Source organism: Aethalodelphis obliquidens, unplaced genomic scaffold (genome assembly GCF_003676395.1).
Source record: "Aethalodelphis obliquidens isolate GAN/ISIS:26980383/991018 unplaced genomic scaffold, ASM367639v1 scaffold11, whole genome shotgun sequence".
In the NCBI taxonomy this organism is placed as follows: Eukaryota; Metazoa; Chordata; class Mammalia; order Artiodactyla; family Delphinidae; genus Aethalodelphis; species Aethalodelphis obliquidens.
Window position 1 is genome coordinate 44,427,032 of NW_020837955.1, and position 14,833 is coordinate 44,441,864.

Here is a 14,833-nt window from a genome sequence, read left to right on the forward strand (position 1 = left end):
GTTATTAAATATTCTGTAAACTTGCTATTCTGTGAATAAAATGAACGATGCTGTTACTTGCATTAACATAAGGGGTGTGTGGAAAGGCTGTGGCCATTCTGCTATCCTCTTGCCCAAAAGGTCAAAACAAAAATACATATATAGTCACACATTTTAAAAGAATCAAACGTCCACTGGAATGTTGCAGTGAGAGGGGAAAACCTTGTGATCGGCTGCGGCAGGCAGTTCCGGCCGACATCACGCAGCTCAGCCTGTGCCCTGGGGAGCGTCAGTAACAGGGCGGAGATGGAAGGAAGGATACATAACGTGGAGGAGAGGAATAGAGTAATAATCCAGCTAGAAGCCGAGAGAGAACTAAGATTTTAAAAAGTGAAGAAATCAGACGACAGCTGTTGGAATCAATCATAAACGAAAACTGGTCTCCAGAGAAGGAAGGGAGCGAGGCCGCGGGTGGGGGTGGGGGGCAGAGATTACACTTGATAGCTCAGAACTCCCCAGACCTGGGGGATGCCTTGCATATCAATGCACAGAGGCCTTCGTCATGAGCCGGGTCACCTGAGTGATGGAGTCACAGAGCTCTCCAGGGGTGCTGGCTCTGAGGACGCTTGGCCTTGCTGCAAGGTCCTGAGTGCAGCCTGTGCTCGTGACACTTGAACCGCCACCATTTGCTGTTAAAAGGGAATCATCCCCTGGCCAGAGTGGGCCAGTGGGATGCAGGCTTAATGTTTTAGGGATAAATTACATAAAGAATCTTGATGCCGTTCCATCAGCCGTCTCCAGATGAAAGGGCTGTAGCCTCTACCGCCAAGGTAATTGTTCAAATAGAAACAAATATCTTAAAAATTAGAACGTTACATTTATTTAACACGACCGAATTTAGTGTGGAAAAGTGAAACAAATACAACAGCATTTACACAGTATATCAAAGGGGCGGCCTTTAAAAACCATGCAGTGGGGATACACCTGGTTTAATGAAAAAGCTTGTGTGACGTACGTAAATACCGTAACGAAGTATTTGGCAAAGATTCATTTGTTTTCTATTTCCAGGCTTTTAAAGTAGACGCAGAATAGCTTAGAATAAAGCTGATCCTAAGAGCACACAAAACTGAACACAAACAGACTGAATTAGCAATCCCGAGATAAAAGACACTGATCATCCGGTGGTCGCCGTCCAGGGCGGTCGTCAGTCTCAGCGAGAGGCCCTGTGCTGCACAAGGTGCCGGTGTGGGGACGACCTGGCCCACCCGTGTTGCAGCCTGGATTCTACATGTCACGTCACAAAGAACCACCAGCACAGAGAGAGCTGAGGGGCATCTGTAGTAGACGGATGCATCCATTTACATACGGTCTACAACAGGGTTGTAAGGCCACAGTGTTTATTCGGGATAAGCCCTCATGTAGTCCTTTTAATGTCAACGGTATTCGTTCTTTCAAAATACAGTGTTTAACTCAATCAAGGTTGCAGATAATGTGTTAAAGTACTACATACATCATGGATATGTTAAAATTGTTTATACTTAAATATTTATAATATCCGAAGAAAGATTACCACCAAATTATTAATAGATATTAATCAATGACAGGCTTATTACTTTATCCCATAAGTATGATTATGGGAGAGCATGGTCTTAGTCTTTATTTTACTGAGTTAGGAACGTGGCATTTACAGAAGAAATGACACAAGTGATGCAGCCACCCAAGGACCACGACAGCCTCCTCTGTACGCTGTGCTGCGGACAACACACACCCCCACTACATGAGAAAGCCGGACGCCAGTTCTTCATCAAAACGTGCTGGTGGATGTCGTCAGGCGCCTTCCAATGTAAATCCTAAACAGAAAAAGGAATTGGTGGTTAACGTGGTCTCGCAACTCCCGGGCAAGTTTGCACAGCTGAGACGGGGCAGCTGACGCTGGTCCCAGCTTATTTATGTAAGGGGACTGGCTCTCTTACACCCACTGTTAAAACTTGGGTTTTATTCTTCATCAGTGTGTATACATTTCAGCATCTAATTTAGAAGAATCCAGTTGTGCTCTAACAGCCATGCAGTGGATACACTCAATACAAGCACAAAGGAGAGGATTCTACCCAACCTGAAATGCCAGTACTCCCGACACTGTTTTTTGAACTGACCACACGCTGCTAGAAAGAGTTGCCTGCAGGACAGGTGATAGCGCCAAGTTTATCGGCACCAACCTCACAAAGAGCCCTGCTGAGCAGTGAAGCCCACGCCCCCAGGAGCCCAGAACTGAGGGGCATATGGGCATCAGAGGGCTGTCCGGGCAGAGGGGGCTGGGGAGGACGTCTTCAGGCCTGCAGCCCAGCACGGGGAGCTTCCTTAGACCAACTGGTCGGGGTGGGTTTTATTATCCTGACCGCTTTGGAGGCTGGTAAGAAGGGCAGACACCCCTGCTGGGGGCTGGCTGCAGAAATCCCTCTTGACCTCAACCCGGCAGAGGCCCCCACAGAATCTGACTGCTAGTTGTGGAGGAAGCTCCAGAAATCAACCTCCCCGCGTGAGACTGGCAGAGTCTGACTCTGAAAAGCACTGTGCTGAGAGGGAAGGCCAGGGCAGAACCAAGAGGGAGAGGCCGGGGGCCTGGCCCCGCCAGGGAGCCCTCTCCCCGGGCAGGCAGGACTGTGGGCTGGGGTTCGGGAGGTCGGGAGGGACGCTGCTCTCGCCTCCCAGAGCAGGCGGGCTGGCGTCTCCTCTGCCACATTCACGAAGCCTGCGATGGCACCAGCCCCCGTCAGGAGGCCATCTTGAGAATCCAGACGTCCAGGAAGCCGCAGCCACAGAAGCCCGTCCGTCCGCACCAGGGCCAGGGAGACCCCCCGCCCGCCTGGTCAGAGGCTGGGGATGAGCCCCCGAGGGCAGCTTCGGGCTCCTCAGCACGGTCTGGGCGCAGCGTCTCCGTGGCCCAGGCTGCCCCCTGTTCCGCACGGTCGTCAGAACTGGCGCCCTCTTCTCTCACTGCTGAGTGGACGCCAACAGACACGTGCAGCCCGCGTTACTGACACCGCCCCCCTGCAGCCGCCCCGCGAGGAGTGAGGCTGATCCGCACCTGCGTGCAGCGGTCCAGGTCAAGCAGCCAGACGAGCGCCCCTGCGCGCGAAACCAGCCTCTGCTGCCGGACGCTCGGGGCAGCGCCGCCCCGGCTCTCGGCCCTGGTCTCTGTTTCTTGACCGGGACGGGCTGTTTCACACGCCCACGTCGCCCGTGCTTCTAAGACCTAGAAGGACCCCGCGCTGTGCCGTCCACACGGGCAGTCACTTACCCCAACCCGATGGCCAGCAGATGGGACAGCAGAAGAGACGGCAGAAAAACTTTGAGAAACTCCGCCGAGAAGATGCCCCCTTTCTTCATGACGCTCGTGTTCCGCATGCTGAGCGTGGGCGCGCGCTTCGGGCGCTTGAAGAGGAGGAACTCCCTGGGGGAGAGGTGCTGGTCAGCGGAGGCGTGCCGGGCCAGCTGGGCCAAGGCAGGCCCCCGGTGCAAACACTCACTTGGTCGGGGGCACGTTTTCCGGCCGGCTGGACCAATCCCAAATCCAGTCTGAGTTTTTCTTCAAGATGCTTTCGACTTCCTTCCTCCTCTCCATATAGTCTTCCTCAGACTGGGGCAGAGCGAATGGTGAAAGCGAAATGGTGCCTGCCGCACCCGCAGCAGGACGCTCACCTCCCACCCAAGCATCGGACCAGCAGGCGGAGCTCGCAGCCCAGCCACGGGGGGAGGCGAGGGCTGCACCCCCCGGCTCTCCTCCCTCCTCCACACACATCGCCGGGCTGAAGGCCCGACTCAGACTCGAAGAGCTGCAGACACTGCCCCAAGGAAGCGATGCCAAATGAGGACAGACGTCCAGAGATGAAAACGGAAACCATCTAAAATGGCCCCAAACAGGGACGTGCCTAAGCAAGCAGGATACTGCGCGGCAACGAAAGCAAGACACACTTTCACGTTAAATGGGAGAGAAGAAAGCCAAAAACTTACGCGGACCCCTGATTGCAGCTGCAGTTTTTAAAGTATATAAGACACTCATTAAAGAGCTTTTAAAAGCTGGATTATAGGTGTTCTCCCTACTTCTCTGCATTTGAAAAACTCTGTACCTGATCATCTAATTCCTCCTTAAAATCAGGGGGAGAAAAAATTGGTTCAAATTTTGGAAATACTCTAAAACACTGTACCAAAACCAACCAAACGCCTGGGCGCACCAAAGCTGGGGGGGACCCCACGTGTCTGGGGGCAGGCCGGGCGCCGCCCCTGAGGAGGCCTGAGCACCAGGGACTCCTGGTTTCCTCGGTGAGGGAGGCCTTGAGGGGAGACCAGCACGGGGGTACCAAGTGGTACTGACCGAGCCCACAGTTCCTGACAGCTTTCACAGCGAGTTGGGGACCCACGGGCTCCTAAAATACACTCCCCAGGCATCACGACCAGAAAGGACCTGGCAAGGCCGCACTGGCCCCGGCCCAACCGAGGCCACCAGAGAAGCAGCACATAGGGCCCCAGGCTCTCTCCCACCCGCACACTGCCCAGCAGACAGACCCGCCGCCTGGCTCCCGGCTCCCCTCCCCCTGGCCACTCCCACTGTCTCCCTGGACAGCGTGTGAGGGCAGAGGCGCCCAGGCCGCACGGCCTACCCAACCTAGGCCCCTGCCACTTCCGGTCCAGCATGGAGTGCGGGGCGTGCCCCCGCCCACCCCGGTTCTGAGGGCTGGATTCCACAGAACTTGGTACAAACAGATCGCAAATGTGTGCACGTGCGCACCTTACCTGGGAGCTGTTCTTTTCTCCAAGACTATGTGTGTCTGTCTCAGAAGCTCTGTTAGTATCTTGTGGGGTCTGTGAGCGAGGTGGGCTTGGGGAAAACACAATGTGTTAACCTTCTTTCCACCAGGAGAAGCAAAACCCCACAGGCAGGGGCCACCCTCCAAGGCCGGGAGGCTCCCGCCAGCACCTGGGGCCAGGCCAGGGCCAAAGCGTCCCTCCACCTCGTCAGCTGAGCTCTGATGCCCCACAGTCAACAAGCAGAAGCAGGGGCCCAGCATCACACACACGGGCCCCAGTCACTCCCTCCACCTAAGGGCGAAGGGCCCGCTGTCTCGGGAGGGCTGGACTGAGGCCAGGCGGGCGTCTGCAGCCGTGCCTGCTCCTACCTGGCCTGCCAGCGCTGGGATACACACGTTTATGCCCACCTGTCACAGTGAGAGCTCCTGGAGCTGCTCCGTCCAGATTCACGCTGGGCATCCAGCAGGATTTTTTCCATGTCGCCATTATAAATAGAAACAGAGTCTGGAGCGCTGCTCCCGCTCCCGTTACTGCCAAAGTGTAATTCTACCCAGGAGCCTGATGGGGATAAAAAAAGGACATGGTTGCAATCTTCCACCCACTCTGGAGTCTGGTCCTAACAAATAACCAGCTCGCGCCCCCATTCCCAAGACGTGCCGGGGACTCGCAAGGAACCATCGCCTTGAATCACGCTGCAACGCCCTTGAGGCCCGTCTCTGGCACCTGCATTACAGTGAGCTCCTCAGGGACCCTTGGGAGCCGAGGCAGTGCACCTGCTGCCACTCCCAGACTACCTGCTCAGTCAGTGGGGTCCCAGTGACCAGGACACTCGCCCGCACTCAGCGCTTAGAAAGCAAAGGGTGTCAGCAAGAGCCTTAGGGATTTACACACCAAGGAAAGCTTTACGACCTATTTACACATTCCAGCGCCACGTTCTGACCCTGAGGTCCCACAGGATTCATTACGATTACTGCTCTGTATCTTACATCAGATGAATAGAAGGTAACTAAACCTGATTAACCAGAGCAAGCAAACCATCCCAAGTGCTCATCTAGCCAAGTCTGTACAGCAAGTAAACCCAGCATTCTTTAACTGAAAACTGACATGTATACACCCAGGTGTCATCAAAACAGAGAACTCCTTAGCGCCAAGGTCACCTGCTTACTAAATGTAGCACAAAGCAGCTACCACCCCAGATCCTACGAGCCGGCATTCGGAGCTTAGATTTGTCTCTCCAGCCCCATGACTTGGGAGCCGACTTGATGAATTCACCAAAGCAGCAAACAGCTGACCCGGCGGGCGCTCTGCTGCACCAGCCGTGCTGGGCTCCGGAATCGGGAGTGACCGGGGAGAGCCCCTCCAGGGGCACCCGTGAAGGGAGGCGTCCCCAGTCCGGGCACAGCCGAGGTCCAGGTAGGTACAGGCAGGGGAGGAGGTGTTGTCGCGCTCGGCTGTGTGTGTTTTGGGGGTTGACGGGTGGAAGAGCTGGAAGATGAGATCAACTCTGGCAAGCCCCACAGGAGGACAGGTGTGAACCCTAGAGAGGTCCTAAAGGGGTGAAAGTACAAGTTCTGTGCAGCGGGGCTGAGCCACCCACAGATGTGCGGACAAGGCAGGCGGTCAGGGCCCGGAAGCAACACCTGGGGGCTTGGACCAGAGGGGCCCCCCATCCTGTTGCCGCTGTGCGGCGGACCCAGGCTGGCTTCCAGCGTTTCACAGTGTCCACAGGCTCTCACTTCTGAACCCACACCTAGGAGGAGGGTTCCAGGGTGGAAAAGTTCTAGGTGTGCGTTTAATGTATTGCAACGCCACTGCTTTCCGACGCAGCCGAAGCAATGTGACCATTTTTGTTGGCTCACGCTTGGCATCGACTTTAAATATAGCCGTTCTGTGGGTGTGTGGTGGTAGGTTATGTGGTTTGTTCTGCGCCTCTCTGATTTCTACTGAGGTTGAACGTTTCCTCACTTGCTTACTGGCCATGTGGAGAGCATCTTTTTTGAAGCAGCTGTTGAAATCTGCTCCTCTTTCCAACTGAGCGGTCCACCCTTCTCCATCTAGCTCGATATTCAAGACACAAGCTTTTCTGTTTTTGGCCGCGCCGCGAGACTTGCGGGATTGAACCAGGGCCCCGGTGAAAGCGTCGAGTCCTAACCACTGGACTGCCAGGGAACTCCCGACACAAGCCTTTATTTATTTTTTATTTTATTTTATTTTATTTTTGCGGTACGCGGGCCTCTCACTGTTGTGGCCTCTCCCGCCGCGGAGCACAGGCTCCGGACGCGCAGGCTCGGCGGCCATGGCTCACGGGCCCAGCCGCTCCGCAGCATGTGGGATCCTCCCGGACCGGGGCACGAACCCGTGTCCCCTGCATCGGCAGGCGGACTCTCAACCACTGTGCCACCAGGGAAGCCCTACAAGCCTTTCTTCATTTGAATGTGTTGCAGGTAACTTTTGCTGTGGAAAGACAGCCTTTCCACTCAAGCCTTTTGCTGAACATAAAAGTTCTTGCTTTCAATTCACTCTTCCACTGCCAGGCTCCGTTCACTTGCAAGACTGCCTCTGCGGTCCCCTCTGCCCCGTCCTGCTTCCCAGCTGGCCACGCGCACAGGTCTCCTGGGCCCAGGGCGGTTCCTCTGCTGTGTGTCGTGGGTCCAGGCCTCTCCGGGGTGGGTGCAGGAGGGGGAGCGCAAAGGCAGACCGAGGCTGGTAGTCACTGTACGGCTCCCCCAGGAACCATGACCCAGAGCTGCTGCTCTGCGCTGAAACCAGGGCCCCAGGGGCACCACACAGCACAACCCATTCGGGGCCCGGACCCCTACGCGTCAGCCCCTCCCCTGAGAGCCCGGGCCCGCCCTCAGCAGCAGCCTGGCTGCAGAATCGGTCACATTCATCCGAAGAAAGCCAATCAAGGGTCCAGGAATGAAACGTAAACAGTTTATCCCACGTCCAGCCTCGCACCTGGCTGCTAACGACACGACACGATTGCCAGCGGCTTTCAGATGCTGATACACTTCTCACTTCAGCCTCTCAAGTTACTTCATGTTGGCCTGGCCGGCACAAGGCAGGCCAGGGTCTGTCTGGGAGCCCAGGGCTCCCTGGACAGAAGCCAGGGCCACTCAGCCTCTGCAGGTCAGCAGAAGCTACAAGGACTCCATGCCATTCTTGAGACAGCCCGTCTTGACTGGGGACCCTATTCCCACCTACTCCGGTGGCTGTGCAGGGGTTAGGAAAGCCCTGAAGCAAACCATAAGAGGCTCCACCGTGCGACTCCTTCCTTCCCAGGAGCAAGGGGACACTCGGCCCGGCAGCTCTGGCCCCCCACAGCATGGAAGAGGACCACGGCGCCCTGCTCTGGGCACAGTTCCATTTTTCTAGGTTCTCAGTCAGGTTCTGGGCCTGGCTGCCCACATCACTTTTACTTACGGTGTCTGACATAAATGGAGTTTGAGGTACAATGTCTTCTCTGACACCACTTCTGACATGAAATTGGGGCGGGGGGAGGCCTACACCAATAAGCAATTTCCAGTACCAACTGGCTGTCCAACAATTCAGTTCTGACACTACCTGAAGTCAGTGTCAGATCCCACAAGTTGAAGATCTCTCAGTCCCACAAGACTGTCCCCCCATCAGACAGCCTCACATGCCTGGCAGACCAAGAATTCAGGGGTTCCGCCAACCCCCACCCTCTTCGATAATTCACCAGAACTCACAGGACTCGGGAAAATACCTGGCTTACACTTCCGCAGTCTCAGAGGATTACAGCTCAGGAACAGCCAGGTGCACAGGGCAGGGTATGGGGGGCGGGAGTGGAAGGGGACAGTTTCCATACCCTCTCCCAGGACCTCAGTGGGTTCAGCAGCCTTTTTCAAAGTTTTTTATAACCCGGTCTGCAGCCCCTCCCCTCCCGGTGGCGGTGGCAGCGGTGGGGAGTGTGTGCTCAGTTCCCACCCTCGTGCTCCAATGCGCTTTCCCGTCCCCACCCGGAGGCTACCTAGGGCCTCGTGAGTTACCTCATTAGCGGACTCAAGCCTCACCAAAGGGGCTCCTCATGAATAACAACATCTCTCCGGAAATTCCAAGGGTTTTTAGAGCTGAGCTCTGTCTGGGTCAGGAACCAGGGACAAAGATGAAATATATTTTTCAAATTGAGATATAATGGACATATAACATTATCAGTTTCAGGTGTATGTATATTATACCACAAGGGCCAACTCAAAACTCCATGGAGACAAATATATATGCTTTTTAGAATCATCTCATAGAAAAGTCTCAAGCATCCTTCAGAAAAAAATCCCAATCTGGGGTGTCTACAGCAAAAGCTTTGGGTCCAAAAGCTGTATTCTAAGAAATGATTTACTAAAGGACAACAGTTTTATTATTAACCTGCAGCAGCTGGGTAGGGAAAGCAGCTTCCTGGAAATTGAAGACAAGGTGTGCCATTAATCTCCTCGCATCTGCAATTAAGAGACGGGATTCAGGTCCTGAAGGGTAACCTTGTAAGGCTTCCTCAGAATCCCAAATAACCTATCAGATAATTGGTGTAATTAGGCCTCAGGAAAAAAAACAAAACAGGTGGTGAAGCCGCTGATCCAGGCAAGCTTCCCCGATTCCTGTCCCCGCCCACAAAGGCCTGTAATTTACGCTAACAAGACACAGGGCACGATCACAAGGCAGATGAGAGGGAGGGAAAGCCTAGGCTACCAATATTACATCACCACGGCAAGAAAACCCACAGGCCTTAGAGTTAACCCATTTCTTTTTTCTTTTTTTTTTAATCTCCTGTGACCTCCACGATCCTTGGTCCCAAAGAAAATAAAGGCCATGTTTTGACTTTGATGACCTGTGGGCCCCAAGATTTGTAACTCAAAATGTTATCACATCTTAGAGCCCTAGAGAGGCTACAGGAATTACCCAAACACACAGCTACTTACTGGGTAAGCCACAGGTGCCTTTAATTCAGCTCAACTCTGCTGCTGTTAACTGCGTGCAAGCTAGGAACACATGCAGAAGCGTTAACCGTAGTTCACGGAGCCACTGCTTGGTTAGTTGGGTGGCGGAATAGATTCCAGCTGTCTCTGATTTACCAGCTTGAAAACAGAGACAGACAGCAGTACTCTTTCAACCTGTGGAAGGAACCCTTACCCTATCAAGTACCTTTAATATAGCACCCACGCTGTTCATCCTAAATATTCTGCGCAAAGCTTCTCCAAGTTCCTGCCGCCACTGTGGGACCCCAGGCCCTCCTACATCCCGGGGCAAACACTCCCCTCCAGCCCCAGCTGGCAGGGGCTCCAGTAGCTCAGATCCAGACAGTATCCCTAGTCCGGGGTAGCAGGTCTCAGCCCTGGCTATGGAGGACCACCTGTGCTTTCCCCCCCATTCTCCAGAAGTCTAACCCAGCGGCCTGAAAATCCTTATTGGGAATGCTGCAATGGAACCCTGGTACATTTATTTTGAAAAAGCCGTAACGGTGATGTTGGGCAGCCGGGGTTGAAAACTACTAGGGGACCGACCTACACGACTACGGGATTAATGAGAAGGTGGAATCCCTGAGGAGAGCCCTGGGGCAGAGCAACTACCACCCTCATCAGAGGGCTTCTTCCCTGGGAGAGGTGGGATTTAAGAAATGACTGTTTTTAAAAGCTTCTCAAGTTAGATGGGACAGGAATGAGAGGCTTGACTGACAAGTGATTTTGAACATAAAGTCAAGCAGGCAAGTCATTCAGGTTCCTGGATCTTAACAGGAGCTGACAAATCGCACCCGTCCTTCTGTCGCCGACGCGCCTGCCTGCCCTGCTTCTCACTTCACCTCTGGGCCTCACTGTGAACATCTGTGAAAAGTAGAGGTTGGGCCAGGATCTAGATGCCTGAAACCCCTTCCCTCCCAAACTGCATGGCACGAGAACTGCGAATTCTCTTCCTCTTCATATACCTTCAGCCGCTGGGTGCCTGGGACAGCGGAACCCTGGCTGCAGACAGAGCAGTGCGTGAAGGGGCAGGGGCTGTCTCAGGGTAAACCAGGAGCACCTTACTGCATTGACCCCCCCCCCAGCACAGCAGGGGTTGGGGGTGGGTCTTCTGGGAAGTAAGGTTCACACCCCCTCCCATGATGCTGTGACACAGTATCACAGAACTCCATCTTCTCCCTGCATATTAGGGGTTGTTTATCTGAGGACAAAAAGGCATATACGACATCTTGCTGCCGGTTCACAACTTTAACTAGAAGGGACCAGGGGGCCGAGAGGCAACGGCAACTTCGCTGTGAACTCAGGGGAAACATTTGGTCCGAGGATACAAGCAAAGGGGAAAAGGTTTGCCATTGTCTGCGGGCTCAGCTACCACGGCTCTCAGTTCTTTCCGAGGTAAACAAGAGGTAATCAAATCAACACAGAGCAGAGGACAAGTGTCGCCCCAGCCACCAATCCCTGCTCGGATTCAGTTTCCCAGAGCGGCCGAGGCCCCACGTGACTCCTCCCACACCGGGCGGCCGGGGAGCGAGTGCCCCGCAGCACGTATCCCGGAGAGCGCAGCCCGGAGAATCCTCGACACTTTCCACTCAGCGTGTAACTGTCTTTTTATAGAATACACAAAACAGAAAAATCTTTTAACCCACGAGCTGGCACTCGGCATTGCCAATGACTCAGCAGTTTGGTCTGCCAATCGAGGACCGAAGATGGAGCCGCTCAGGACACTCCGAACTCTTCCCGACAAATCTGACCCACTAATAAACAGACCGTGTTAGCAACGAAGTAGTTTGCTAACAGGGCTGACTTTAAAAGACAGTTTAGAAAACACTCCTTGGATCTTCTGTAAGACAAAGATTCAATCCCTTAATCTGTTTCAAAGAAAACAGTCACTGCCGAAATTTAAGGAGCGATTGCAGGATTTTTAAGCTGCGGTTGTAGTTTTAAATTCTACAACGCAGTAGACCAAGTCTTGCCTAGTGAAATCTTGTTTTGAGGAATACGAGAAACTAGTAGCTCAAATCCAGACAGTATAAAGATTTTTAAATCTTAACGAAACTTTAAAATTCACTCTCTAAGGCTTCAACGGCCCTCTCCAAAACTTATTTACGAGCTCCCGCCGCCGCCTGAACTGTTGCTTCAGAGAATAAAGGTCGGCGCCCGGCCCCTCCTCCAACCCGTGGGCCTCGGGCTCCTCACCGGGGCCGGAGGCGGCGGCCCGGGGGCTGCCCCGCGGGGCCAGAGCCGGGTGGGTCAAGGCCGCCACCGGCCCCGGCTTCCCGGGAGGGGGCGGGGTGTATGCACCGCGGCCACGGGGCCTCGTGCTCCCCCGCGCAAGTCAACCCCGAGCTGGGCTCTGAACGACCCCCGGACGAGCGAACGTAACTAAGGAAAGGCCAGCCGCACCCCCGGCCCAGCGTTTCAGGGCTCTTCCTCTCACGGCGGCTCGCCCCGAATCCCGGGACCCCGTCCTCCCCAGCCACTCCGGACCGAGCCGCGGACGGCTCACAACCCGAGTCCCCGAGTCCAACCGCAAGTCTGGGCGCCTGCTCGCCGGTAGCGGCACCGGCACCGAAACCAGCACCGGGCTGCACCTCGGAAGACCAGGCACCGCGCGGGCTTGGGACGACGTCGGCTCCCCGGTCGCCCCGACCCGGAGACGGGGATCCCTCCGCAGGCCCCTCCTCTGCAGGCCGGGCGCCTTTCCCCCGCAGGCCCCCCACACCCAGGCCGGCCCTCGGCCCCCGTTCACCGTGCAGGCTCTCCTCCGGCAGCCCGGGGGTCTCGCTCTGCGACATGGCGGCAGGGCGAGGGCGCTGCGGCCGGCGGGTCGGGGTTGGGGTCGGCGGGCGCTCCAGGAGGGAGAGGGAGAGGGAGCGGGAACGTCGCGGTAGCTAGAGCGCGGTCGGCCCGCGGCTCCGAATGACTGACGCTCGCGGCCGGAGCTCCGCGGATAAGCGGCGGCACCGCCCACTGGCCGTGGGGCGGGGCCTGCGCGTGCGCGAGGGCGCGCGGCGCGTGCCGCGCGTGCGACGCGTGCACGGGTCGGGACGCGAGGAGGGGTCCGCGCGTGCGCAGCCGGGCGGGGGCGGGGCGCGGGCGTCTAACAGGTGCGCGCGGGACGTGCGGGCACCGCCTGGAGACAGGCGGACGGGAGGCGGGGCCCGGCGGGGTGACTCGTTTCCGCGACGCTGCCTGAGGCCTGACTGCGCCCCCTCAGACACAGGGCCGGGGAAGGGATGGGGGGGCTGACAGTGGGGCTGCGTGTAGAGTCGGACCCGGGGCTGTGGCCCGCACCCTGCGGCCGGCGGCGAGGCCGCCCCTCACCTGCAGTGCAGCGACCACCTGCTGTAAATTGGACCGGCAGGAAGTCAGACAGTGTCTCTAGCAGCTGGTCCAGCAAACCACACATCAGCCCCTGGAACAATCAGCCCAAGCGGCCAGGACTTGGTCGCTGACTGACAGCTTCCCCGATTCCTGCCCCTGTCTCCCACTCAGGACCAACCAGAGGAAGCCAAATATGACCGACGTTCGGTCCCCCAACCAAGCACCACTTCTAGTGGGCCGCCCCCCCCACGGCCCCCGCCTCCGTGGGCCCACCTGAGCCCCTCCTCCTGGGGGCCCCCCTCCCCCGCCCTGGGTCTCTGTAAACACGCGCACGTGGGGCTCGCCGCTCAGCAGCTCTGAGTAGGAGCCGCCGCTGTGCTCCTACTTGGTTTCCTTTCTGAATGAGGATGCTCTTGGGAGGGGCGTTGGTCTTCTCAGCTTTCTCTCTGGTTGTGGAAGCACCGGCCTTCCTTTCAGCTGGACCCTCATTCTCACTTGGTCAACGTGCATTTACCAAACGGCGCCCTGTCCCAGCCCTGCGCTAGTGGCTACAGCCGGGGACAACAGCAAGCAGCGTCCCCGCAGAGGACAAACTGCAAAGCCCGCCGGACAATGCACCTCTGCCTTGGTGCCTCTCCCAGCGCCTCGGTCCCCCTCACCCGCGAAGCTGCCCATATGGAGCCTTCCAGCCCATGAGCACCGTGTGTTTCTCTGTTATTTAGGTCTTCTTTGATTTTTCTCAGCAAGATCCTGTAGTTTTCGGTGTACAGGGCTTGCACATCTTTTGCCAGATGTATCCCTAAGTGTTCATATTTTTACGTTATTGTGATTACTATGGGTATATTTCATTTGGTTGCTCACTGATAACATATAGAAATATACTGGATTTTTGGGTACTGTCGCATCCTGCAACCTGCTAAGCTCACTGAAACTTACAGATTTTCCAAGTCCTCTGAAGTGTCTGTAGGCAATTACCTGAAAGTGTTTAAACGGAAATGTTTCTCACTGCACCTGGTTTTCCCTCCCCGTGTGGAGCCCTCTACAACTCCCAGCAAGTTCCAGCACTCGGAGAACCCCACGTGAGAGAGGCCTGAGGCCTAGACTTTTGACAGCATCACTGTAAACGTAATGGTTTGCACAGCATCGAAGGGATGCGAGTAGGTGGAGGTGATGGTGGAAGGGGGTGGGGAGAACCTGTTCACAGGCAGGTCAATTTTAGGAAAAGTTTAGGACAATTTATTTCAAACTATCCTGTCTCTCCCTCCTTGAAAAGTCTTCCCGTGTACCCAGGTGCGCCCCGGCTTGAGACCACCCTGCCGACGAAGCCCTTTTCGTGCTGGCACTGGTGGAGAGGGGGAGCAGAAGGTGGGCAGGGCAGGTCTCCCCACTCACGCACCCTGACAAGGTTGGGAGGCTAGGGGGCCGAGGGGAAGGGCAACGCTGAGGCTCTGTTCTGCCACCTAGGGGAGCAGACAGGAGGTGTTGCCTAAAGTTTATAGAACCAGAAATCGATCCTTAGGGGTATTATTCTAAAAAGACCTAAATAGAAAGCATGCTTAGTTCCAATATCAAAACTAGGGATAAATCGATAGGGAAATGAGCTAATCTCTTATTTTTCATGAGGGAGTCAGTAGATGCTGTCCTAACTTGAAAAAGGAGTTATTCACATCTATTTTTCAAAGCTATGTTGGTCATTATCTGAAGAACTGGAAGCAGAGGTGGTTAAAAATGGCTGCTTCTCGGGAGTGAGATAAGAG

At 55.6% G+C, this 14,833-nt stretch overlaps 1 protein-coding gene across 1 annotated transcript; it reads right to left on the bottom strand.

Moving 5' to 3' along the window:
- Positions 1 to 836: 836 nt before the first annotated feature.
- BNIP3 (BCL2 interacting protein 3) lies at positions 837 to 12,669 on the bottom strand. The gene is made up of 6 exons (XM_027112981.1): positions 12,502 to 12,669; positions 5,193 to 5,343; positions 4,771 to 4,855; positions 3,507 to 3,616; positions 3,278 to 3,430; positions 837 to 1,829 (listed from the first exon to the last, which is right to left on the bottom strand). Exons 1-6 carry the CDS (start codon positions 12,545 to 12,547, stop codon positions 1,784 to 1,786), a joined length of 591 nt encoding a protein of 196 aa, XP_026968782.1. The 5' UTR covers positions 12,548 to 12,669; the 3' UTR covers positions 837 to 1,783.
- Positions 12,670 to 14,833: the final 2,164 nt, after the last annotated feature.